The following is an 11220-nucleotide window of genomic DNA, read 5'->3' as shown; positions in this document are numbered from 1 at the left end:
ATATAGTTTTATTTGGAAGATTTTACCATTTTGCTTTCAAAGAACTATAAATCAGCCATTTGGGGATAGTTAATTTAAAATAATCCCAACTTTCATAACATAAATTGTTAAAATAATTACATGTGAAAATGTGCTCTAAAAGCTTCATTCTCTTCCCCGCTCCTAACCAAAAATCAAGGACATTATCCAAGGCAAACTTTAAAGATTTAGTTCAGATCTCCAGAATGTTCAAAGAAGATCTATATCTTCTTCTCTTAATGAAAATAACAGCATAGATACCAAATACTTAAACAGTCATTGAACTTACCTTTCATTTCTTCTGCAAGATTCTGATTCTGCTTTAGACAATTTTTGGTTTTCTTGAGTTCTTCCTCCAGTTGGTAGACTTCTCTTGTTCTTTCATCTAACTGATGGCTGAAAAGTTGTTTTTCCTGCATCATTTCCTAAAATATTGGTAACAAAACTTGATTATAAGCAAGAAAAAAAAGTATTTTCTAAAAGAACATAAGATATTAACTCTTAGAGACTAATAATGTGGGCACTGAAGACTGAAATAACAGCTGCTATCTTGTTGAGGTACTGGGATATGAAATTGTGACTAATGGATACCAACTCAATAAAAAACTTTTCTTTTAAGTTATACTCTGTAATGAAGGCAGACGCCTCAATTTAAACAGTAAACCTTAAGAATAGAAAGAAAAGGTAAGGATAGGCCATGGGATCTGACAATAGGTCCTTTCTCATCTATATACTACCACAGGAAAAAATGCTGGCTATTTGAGCTTTCCTTAGAGGATGCAAAGAATCCAGATGTAAAGGTGCTCAAAAGGCAAACACCACCTGTACTCCTAAATACATATAAATCCCACAATTACAGTGCAAACCATTGCTTTCTGTTGCTCGTATTCATTTGGGAAAGAATAAAATTTAGTGAAACTTGATGTAATGCTGTCCTCAGAACCTATATATGGGAGTCAATAAGTAAGTGAAATCACCTAATCACAATGCTATTTTGGTACTTCATTAAATAAAAGTCCTTTGAGAGCTATAGAAAGACAGGCACACAAATACAGAGTTGTAAAAGCTTTGAATCAGTCTAATAATTACTAAAAAATGATTTGGAATTAAGAAATAAAAGTAACCAGAGTAGTCATACCCTTTGAAGCAGAAACTCTACTGCTAGGAATCTACTCCTCCAAGGAGATCAAATATAGAAAGGCCTATTATACGTCAAAATATTTACAGCAGCAATTTGAAGTCAGTAAAGTACTGAGAATGAAGGGGGTGCAAATATAATGAGGAATGTCTAAAAACATTGTGGCATATGAATAATGGAATATTGTTGTGTTATAAGAAACTGAATAAAGAAATTCAGAGAAACATGGGATGATTTTTATAAATGGATTCAAAGTAAGCAGAAATAGGAAAACAACATACACAAGGACTACAAAAAAAACTCAAAGAATAAGAAAACAAAACTATACTGTACAGTTGTAATAATTTTATCCAGAAGAAGAATATACCCCTCCTTTTCTCTGGACATGCAATAATTTTTTATAATGAATATTTTATGATGAGATCTTGTGAATTTTTCTGAAAGTCCATCACAAAAGTAAATTCTGAAGGCTAAGTATGAGATGCAATGTACATTAATGGATAGAAGCTGCCTCCAGAATCAGCAAGACCAAGGTTCAAACCTCACTTACGACACATATTGACTGTGTAACAATGGTTAAGTCACATAACTATAAGGGACTATAAAGCACTGAGTTAAAGAAGTGGTAATTACGTATAATGATACCCAAACCAGAGGTCTCCATACTGATGAAAATGCAAAATGCAGGGCTATAATTGTTTTGGTTTTTTTAAGCATGGCAATGCATTGACCAATGGGATAGATTAGGCACATAATATATAATAGTAAATGACCGCAGTAAAATGGTATTTTATAAACCCAAAGCTCCAAACTACTGGGGCAAGAACTCACTATTTGACAAAAAATGCTGGGAAAACTAGAAAGCAGTCTGGCAGAAACTAGAATTAGACCAACATTTCACACTGTATACCAAGATAAAGTTAAAATGGACGTAATGGACATAAAGGGTAATAAAAGCAAATTAGGAGAAAAAAAAAAACTATCTGTCAGATCTATAAAGAAAAAGTTCATGACTAAATAGGAGATAGAGAGGATCATAGGAGGCAAAATGGCTAATTTTAATTACATTAGATTAAAAAAGGTTTGCACCAAAAAATAAAATTTAAAATGCAGCCAAAATTAGAAAGAAAGCAAGAAACTAGAAAAAATTTTTGTAGCAATGTTCTCCAGTAAAGGTCCCATTTTGTAAATATAATGGAGCCAAATTTATGTAAGAGCCATTCCTCAATTGATAAGTGGTCAAAGGATAGGAGTTTTCAGAAGAAAACAATCAACGCAATCAATAGTCATATAAAAAAATACTCTAAATCACTAAAAATTTAAGGAAATGCAAATTAAAACAACTCTAAGACACCATCTGACATTCATCAAGTTGGCCAAGATGATAAAAAAGGAAAAATGACAGATGCTGGAGGGGATATGGAAAAATACGAACACTAATGCACTGCTGGTGGAACTGTGAACTAGCCAAACCGTTCTGAAGAACAATCTGTAATTATGCCCAAAAGGCTATAAAACTGTGCATACCCTTTGACCCAGAAATACCACTACTAGGTCTGTAGCCCAAAGAAATAAAAGGAAAAGAACCCATATATACAAAAATATTTCTATCAGGTCTTTTTGTGGTGGCAACGAAATGAAAATTAAGGGGATGTCCACCAATTGGGGAATGGCTGAACGTGTGTGCGTGTGTGATGATTGTGATGGAATACTATCATGTTATAAGAAATAATGAAGGAGATGGCTTCAGGAAAAGCTAGGAAGACTCAAGTTAACTGATACAAAGTGAAGTTAGCAAAACCAGGAGAACACTACATAGCAACATCAATATTGTACAATGATCAACTGTTAATTACTTATTCTTGGCAATACAATGATCCATGACAATACGAAAAGAGTCATGATAAGGAATGCTATCCACCTCTAGAAAGGAAACTGATAAACTGTGTAGATTGAAGCTTATTTTCTTTCACTTTCTCTTTTTAAGTTCCTTTTTGAGCTCTTCCATGAGTTCTTTCTGGGCTTGAGACCACTTCCCATTTTCCTTTGGGGCTCTGCCCATAGGCATTTTGACACTGTTTGTCCTCTGACTCTGTGTCTTGAACCTGTCAGCATAATAACTTTCTATGGTCAGATTCTTCTTTTGTTGTTTTTTGCTCATCTTTTTTTGCCTTTTTCCTTTCTTTTAAATTTGAGCTCTGCTCCTGGGGTAGAAGATGCATTGTCTCAAGCTCCTTGTGCAAGGGACTATAGGTGCTATTTATTTGGTGCTGCTCTGATATTGCCCTGAGGCCCATGGGGGACCTTCATGTCTGATGCTGCATTGACAGGGTGTGGTGGGAAGTGGCTAGTGCTGCTGGAGGCCATAGGGGTCTGGCAGCTTACCTGGTCCTTGTGCTGGTGTCTGACATATGCTGAGGATAGTGGGGTGCTTCTACGTCTCCCCGGAGCTATGCCAAAGCATGTGATGGAGGCCCAGCACTAGCAGATGCCTGTTTACTTAGGCATCTGTAGGTCTGGTGTCTACCTGTTTGCCCAGAGCTATAGTGAAGTACATGGAAGTCTAGCTGATGGAAATTGCCTGTACGCCCAGGGCTACATATCAGAGCCAGAGTCTGCCACTTCCCCTGGCTATGCTAAGACATCGGGGGGGGGGGGGGGGGGGGGGGGGGGCGGGGCCTGGTGTTGGTGTTTGCCTGCTCTACCACACTGGGGCTCAGGATCTACCACTGGTTTGCTGAGGTATAGCTTGCTGCTGATTTGCTGAGATGTTTCCTGTCTTGCACTGCATGAACCTTTTACCCGAGACAGATTTTTCTCACCAATCTTCCAAGTTTCTTGGGCTAAAGATTGTTTCACCCTTTTTGCTGGTTCTGCTTTTCCAGGATTTGTTTGGGGGCACCATTTTATGTTTGTTTGGACATAAATATGGGAGAGTGTGGAGATTTACTGCTAACTCTGACATCTTCCCTCCAGGAGTTTATAATCAAGTTGGAAAGATAAGAGAGATATTTGTGAAACAGTTAAACTAATAAGTCTTATCCTGTTAGCAATTGTAGCTTAAATGTCTCACCAAGAAGTACTTAAAAAATGAAATAAAACTGATTCTTAAAAAAAAAAAAAAATACAAGTACCGCCCTCCCCCCAAAAACCCTGCTTCACTATTAGGTAACAGATGGTGCTGGCAATGCTGTGTTGGAATACTGCCTTCAATTATCAGTCTAGTTACTACTAGCAGATGGGTACCAATGTAGGAAAGCCAAATGCAAGAAAAGAAAGGATGACTAGGGAAAAGTACTTGGAAACTTACTGGCAGTTGTCTCTTCAATATATATTTTTAATTTTGTTACTGAGATGGAATCTTATCTAACTTTAATCATTCGTTTCCTAGTCCCTGTCCCTTTATTCACCAAAATGATACCACATTAAATTCGGGCTATCTCAGGGATAAAGTATCAACTTAGACTGTCAAGATTATCTGGTTGATGATGTTTCTGGGTAAAATTAAAATTTTGTAACAAACAATTATAAAAATATACTTGCATCATTACACAATAGAAATTTTCACAAATAACACCTCTAATGTGAGAAAGTCAACATTCCTTATTCAATCCAACATGTAAACATTGGCCAGACCTCTGATTAATGGTAAGAATAGCTGGATGATCCAGTTGTTCAACAGAGCTTGAAGTTTTGTCAAACTATAGACTAAATATTAATATTTGCGCAATAATTTCTTATCCTGAAATGCGAATATAACAAATGCTATCTATTTCAAAGGTCTTGATAAGGATGAGGAGGGAGAAACTCTTTGAAGTAAATGTATTTGGAAAAGCTAACATATTAATGCACAAAGAACTTTACCTGCATCCATATTTTCCCAAACATTTTGTTGAAAAAAGCCAATCTCAAACAAGATAATTTCATCTTGAGTTCTCCCTCTTCTGGAATTAGCTCATCAAACTCTTGTTTATAAGAAGCATAAGGCTAATCTCGGGACCAATAGTCTAATAAGGATATAGAGTTGTTACAAAATCCAAGAGTTTTAAAAGGGCAAGATTAACAGAAATGAACATCTGAAAATATAATTCCAGGCTGGCATCCGTAAGCAGTTAGTCTCAGTGTGGCTGCAGCTACTTTAGACTTGATTGGGTAACTTGTCAATAACAATGAGATAAGCATACAAGGATATATTCTCCCAGGCATCCTCACATAATTTGCAAAACTGGGTACTATCCTGGAAAAACACAACACAAATCCCTATAACTATGTGCCAACACTAGCATTCAGAAAGCAAAACCACCCGGGTTCAACTATTTTTAGGAGAAACAAGGGAGGCATCATTTCCTAAGGCTAAAGAAGACAAATTTTAATTTCTACTTGGTACTTCTCAACTCCATCCATGAATAAAATTTAATGTCTCCTGATGGAAAAAGGCTGCATCATCATGGAAATGGTGATTGGAAGGGTTATTTTTCTTCCTATATATCTCACCCATTCTTATGTGCCAAGACAAACTCCTCAGAGTACTTAGTCATTCAGATTTCCATGCCTGGAAAAGTCCCCAGGCAAATGTTCATAGATTTGGATTGTCAACATGATAGCATTTTACTGCACTACATCATAATGCTACTGAGTTGGCATTGCAACCTGGTTGAATAGTTATTTCTGTATTATATCTGATTTGATACTACAGAGGAACTTTATCCATGATTAGACCACTAAACTACATTTCTAGAATTGATAACTTATCACTTAAGTACCATATTAATTTACTGAATGGGGACAAGAAAGTGTTCATTACAACTTTGATATTATTTCTGTATCCAAAATCTATAAGCACATTAAACTTTACACTTAGTAAGAATTAGAGACAATTTAAAATGCAATTACCAAGATCAAAAGAACAGAAAAACATGCAGCATTTACAATGTTTACTCTATGTAAAATATGCCTCACTTTTCCATAATTTTTTTGTTGCTGCAGGTAAAAATGAACAGGAGCACTACAGTGGCAAAAACCAAGGGGCATAATAGCTGTTAAAGAAGCAAACAAGCAAAACTTGTTAAATCGTTTTTCAATCCCAAATCATAACTCAAAGCACAATTAATCTGTCACCAATCTCCCCCAACCTCTGTACCCTTACATAAGAAAACAACGTTAAATTATCATGCAAAGTTTGGATTTGGTTTTATAGGTGGTTTTTTCTTAGACATTAGAAACCTCTGAAACTAGAGAATAATTGTGGCTAGCTACTCTACAGTTGTACGTACACCAGCAAATCATCTCTTAGGCAAGTCAAGATGCAAAACAGAATGTTTAAAAAAAAACTGCAAGAATGCCTAGACTGCCACCATCATTTGGCCAAGCAGACAAATTTTATAAGTGTTTTAACCATCCTAATCAATCGATTGTTTTTACAAAATGTTTTCACCAGCAGCCAGTAACATCACATGAGAACTGGCTCAAAATACAGCTCACAGAGGACACTGTTCGGTGCCAGTCCGCCTGTGGCTATGTCAGCAGAAGCATCTGTTAGTAGATCCCCCTGGCCAAAAGGCAAACATTTGTTTTCCTGAAACAAACACTTCCATTTCAAAATGTTTGCTAATAAAACCAACATTTGATTTGAAGTTTTCTCTACTTGGGCTTTGGCAGCTTTTCACTTACTTCTCCACATAGAACACTCTTCAGAAACCATTTATTTCTACCTTAATATTATATTTCTTGGACACAAAGATTTCAAGGTTCTCTTTAAGACGTGTATTCCATAGCTTTAAATTCCTTATGTTCTCAACAACTAAAAATTCAGTAAAAAAATCAGGAAAAATCTTGGCTTACCTGAACTATCATTTAGCTTAGTTAAGAAACTGAATCCTCTTCAAAATTATTTAATAACTAATAATGTCATCTAACATTTACGTGGCACTTACTATGTGCCAGGCACTGGTCTAAGCGTTTTATAATTGTTACCACCATTTTACAGATGAGGAAACTGAGGCAAACAGAAGCAAAGCATGACTCGTCCAGTCACACAGTTGTCTGAGGGCAAATTTGAACTCAGGTCTTCCTGACTCCAGGCCCAGAGCTCTATCTACTATGCCAAGCTGCCAGAAATTCTTCATTAGAGAAAAAAGTGCCATTCTTTTGATATTCCTTTCCTTCAAAACTGTTTTAAACAATTTCAATACTGATTCACAGTTCTCTTCAACTTTTAACAGTGAAATTTCATGCAAAACAACCATGTTTACAGACATAAGCCAATGTCCCATTTACATCTCTGAGGTTTCTATTCAACTGAATTCAATAAAACTTTGAATCCTACTATATACAAGGAGCTTTGAACAAAAACAAAATCACACAGTCCGTGCTCTTTAAGAGCTGGCATAGGGATAACTGCAAGGTAATCCAAGGAAGGAGAAGGTTTTTAGTAACAAGAGGGGTCCATGTAGGCTTCAAAGAGGAAGTGGCACCCAAAGAGTGCCTTGAGCTGTAAAGGCACTTTGCATGGTTCTTCTATCTGATAACTGAAATAAGAGTTCTTGGAATTTCTGTTACTTTGTATGAAGTTTATCTTTTATATCTACAAACTTCCTTTTTACCTCCCACCTCAAAGGGTCACATACTTAATATAAACAAGACAGTTATCCTCTTTTAATGCAAGTTACATAATTCTATAATTTCTATATTATGTTAGCAATTTTTTCAAGTTACACTTCATGGGATGAATTGTTTGGTAAACTTATTGTGCTACTTTTTGCTTGAAACCACATAACCCATAGTTCAAAGATAAGCAAAACAATAAAACTGAAAAAAAAAATGCTGCCTTCTACGAATGCAGCTCTAGAGAATTATGTGAACACCCATCAGTGACCCCCCCAGGTCTACTATATGATGCATGATGACAGTTACTTCTCACTTACCTCCATGCTTCTCCTCAGCTCATTTTCCTTTGTCTGACTTGTCTGCAATGCTTGTTCAGATCTGCAGAGCTTCTGCTTAAACTCATCTGAATTTCTCTCCAGCTGCTGTTTCATTGCTACCACCTAGACAAGAAGAGCATATTCTACTTTTTCCTTCTGTCTTGACAAATACATGTAACATGATTTATTTTCCATGGTACCTATTCTTGAGCAATTGAAAGAAAAATTATTACCTTAGAAAGCATGAATTTACTGTAACAACAAAATGAGAAAAGCTAAAAGTTAGAAAAGGACCTTAAAATCCATTTAATCTAGCCTATAGCTGAACAATAATCTCCAATGACATTATCAACTGTCATACAGACTCTGACAAAGACCTCTAATGGGAACCCACTGTATCCAGAAGCAACTCATTTCATTTTTAAATAGCCTTCATTCCTAGGAAGTTTGCTCAACTCCAATACATCACATATTTCATACTGAGTTCATACATCCAATCATATTTACAAGTGGAAAAATTAAAATGGGAAATTCTCTTCTTAAAGGTTCTTCTATGGATCTGTATTTCATTCCCAGACTGTCCTAGCACATCTTTTTTCCCAGGACTTATAACACTGACTTCCTTTACACTATTTCTCTTACTCAATTCTTCATTTCTAACATTCTACAACCTGCACACACCTAGCATTTGCTTTTAAAAAATCTTCTAGTTAATTCTCAATTTCAATTCCTTGAAAAGTGGAATTCAATAACCAGCCTTCATATCACAGGTTGATACTTTCTTTCCTTTCATTCCACCCTTTACTCTGCACTTTTAAAATATGGAATTTGTTTTGTTTATGACCATTTCCTTACCTATTCAGCCCCTTTGTCCACATCTCTCACCTATTTCCCTGTTGCATTTAATGTATTTATGTACCGTACTTTTTGTGGAGAGATGTGTTCGCCCTTCATCTGAATGGCATCTGTGATGCCATTTTTGCCCCATTCAACCCCTTCCTCCATGTTTGTACCCTAACTTTATGAAAAAGTGAGTTCCTTCCCTTTCTTTCTTCTCCTCCCAATATATTCTTCTTTCCTTCTGCTCCTAAGACAATTAAAAGAGAACAAAACCACACAAAGGCACTTTGCCTATCTTACTTAACTTTCTCAATAACACCTGAAGACATTAGAATTCTGAGAGGAAATTTGTTGCTGATCACCCTATTGTTAATAATCAACATCTTTTGGTTTCTTCCAATTGATCAAATGTATTTACTATTCTCTGGGTATCTATCTTGCTTTTTGCCATCTGAAGTTTATACTCAGTTCTAGACTTTTCACTAGAAATACTTATAAGTCCTCTATTTCATCAGTGATCCAATTTTTTTCCCATTAGGACTATATGGGGTTTTCCTAGATAGTTTATTCTTAATTATAAGCCTTTATCTTTGGCCATTTAGAATACTAAAGCTCTAAGCTCTTCTCTCTGGCAGCTGAAGATTCTTCTCTGATCCTGACTGCAGTTCTTCATACTTGATCTCTTTCTCTTTGGCGACTTGCAATAACTTCTTGGTAGACCTAAAAGCTCTCAATTATGAAGTTATTGGAAATTTACTCACTGTCTGGTCCTTAGTTATCAATATTCCTCATCTTTCCTTCCTACTTGGCTCTTGTTTCCTTTAGCATTACATTTTTAATATCCTTTCATTTCTTCCAGGTATTGTTTTTTTTTTTCTGAAGCTCTACTTGGATCTGTGGATTCACTCTCTTCTTCTGAGTTTAACATTGGGCTTCTAACAGATCAGAATCCCTACCTCCAACCTCATTTTTTTTAATTGGGTCTTTGTGACTGGGTCAGAAACTGCTCCCTTCCATACCCTTAGATGGTGAGCGCAGGGCCTGATTGGTCTTGGATATAAAACTATGATTAGGTTCTATTATCTTCAGGAATTCCAGGACTTTTGGCTCAGTCACCCGGTGGTTTTGTCTTTATCTCCTTTCTCTAACTTCTTCTTACAAAGTTCTGAAGCCTGAGTTAACTCTGTTCCTTGCTCTGAGCCTGACATGTCCACAACAGATGTTGTTGGGTATGCCAGTAACAGGCATCTTCCTAGAGGGGCCCAGGTGCTGCCCTGACACTTCTTTCTCCCATGGCTTGGGTAGAGCGAATTCAATAAGCATCAATTAAGCACTTTCTATGTGCCAGGCCCTGTAATAAGCACTAGTAATAGAAATACAAGCAAAAATAAAGACAATACTTACCTTTAAAAAGCTTGAATTCTAATGGGGGAAACAGTGCATAAAAGGCAGCTGAAAAGGAGTTGGAAGGGGAGGTATCCACATGGCAGCAAAATAAGGGTCAGATGCAGAATCAGGAGAGGAGTAAAAGTTAGCCGTCCTGGGCCCTTCCTTGGAATGAAGGTTTCAAGAATAACTCACCAATGAGAGAAGGAACTTGAGTGTGGTCTGGCTGGCTACTCTACCTCAGGAACAACTGCCTGGACACTGGTCTGACCTTGACTCCTTCCTTGGTTATTAAATTCACCATTTGCCTTACACCTACCCTGGCTCATTTTATGCTTATAGCTGGTTTTTTTTTTTATGGTTTTCTTTATCACTGGCTCTCTTTAGTCCAGTGGTAGAAATATACTGGGGGAAGGAAGTCATTGAGTGGGGCAAAGTCTCCATATACACCAAAACAATTTTTTGTGGTAGCAAATAAGTGGAAATAAAGTAAACACCCAACAATTAGGGAATGGCTAAACAAACTGTAATTTAAATAATCTGATGCAGAATGAAACAGAGCCAAAAGAAAATATATAAAATGACTACCACGATGTAAATGTAGTTTATGGGAAGAACCACAAAGACAAAAGAAAATTAAACATGAGGTAAAACCTCAGGGTTGTTTTGATTTTCATTTCCCTTATTCCTAATAATTAGGACATTCTTTCATATGAGCACTGAGAGTTTGCAATTCTTCTAAGACCTGTTTGCTCATATCCTTTAACTACTTCTCTATAATGGCGCACACGTGTGGAAACCAAACACTGCCTTTATCAGAAAAATGTGATATGAACATCTTTTTCCACATAACTTTTCCAAAATTAAATGCATTAATTTTGTTATGCAAAAGATTTCAAGATGGTCAGATGCATT

General features: G+C 36.4%; 1 protein-coding gene across 1 annotated transcript in view; it reads right to left on the bottom strand.

The window, feature by feature from the left end:
* The window catches only part of CENPF (centromere protein F), a 74187-nt gene that overhangs the window by 36820 nt on the left and 26147 nt on the right, over window positions 1-11220 (bottom strand). The window contains exons 9-10 of the mRNA XM_036755539.1: window positions 8080-8202; window positions 308-443 (exon numbers count right to left, since the gene is read on the bottom strand). Coding sequence (XP_036611434.1) covers window positions 308-443; window positions 8080-8202 — 259 coding nt within the window. The remainder of the gene's footprint in view (window positions 1-307; window positions 444-8079; window positions 8203-11220) is intronic.

Source organism: Trichosurus vulpecula, chromosome 4, assembly GCF_011100635.1.
Source record: "Trichosurus vulpecula isolate mTriVul1 chromosome 4, mTriVul1.pri, whole genome shotgun sequence".
In the NCBI taxonomy this organism is placed as follows: domain Eukaryota; kingdom Metazoa; phylum Chordata; class Mammalia; order Diprotodontia; family Phalangeridae; genus Trichosurus; species Trichosurus vulpecula.
This window is presented reverse-complemented; position numbering and strand designations above follow the sequence as displayed.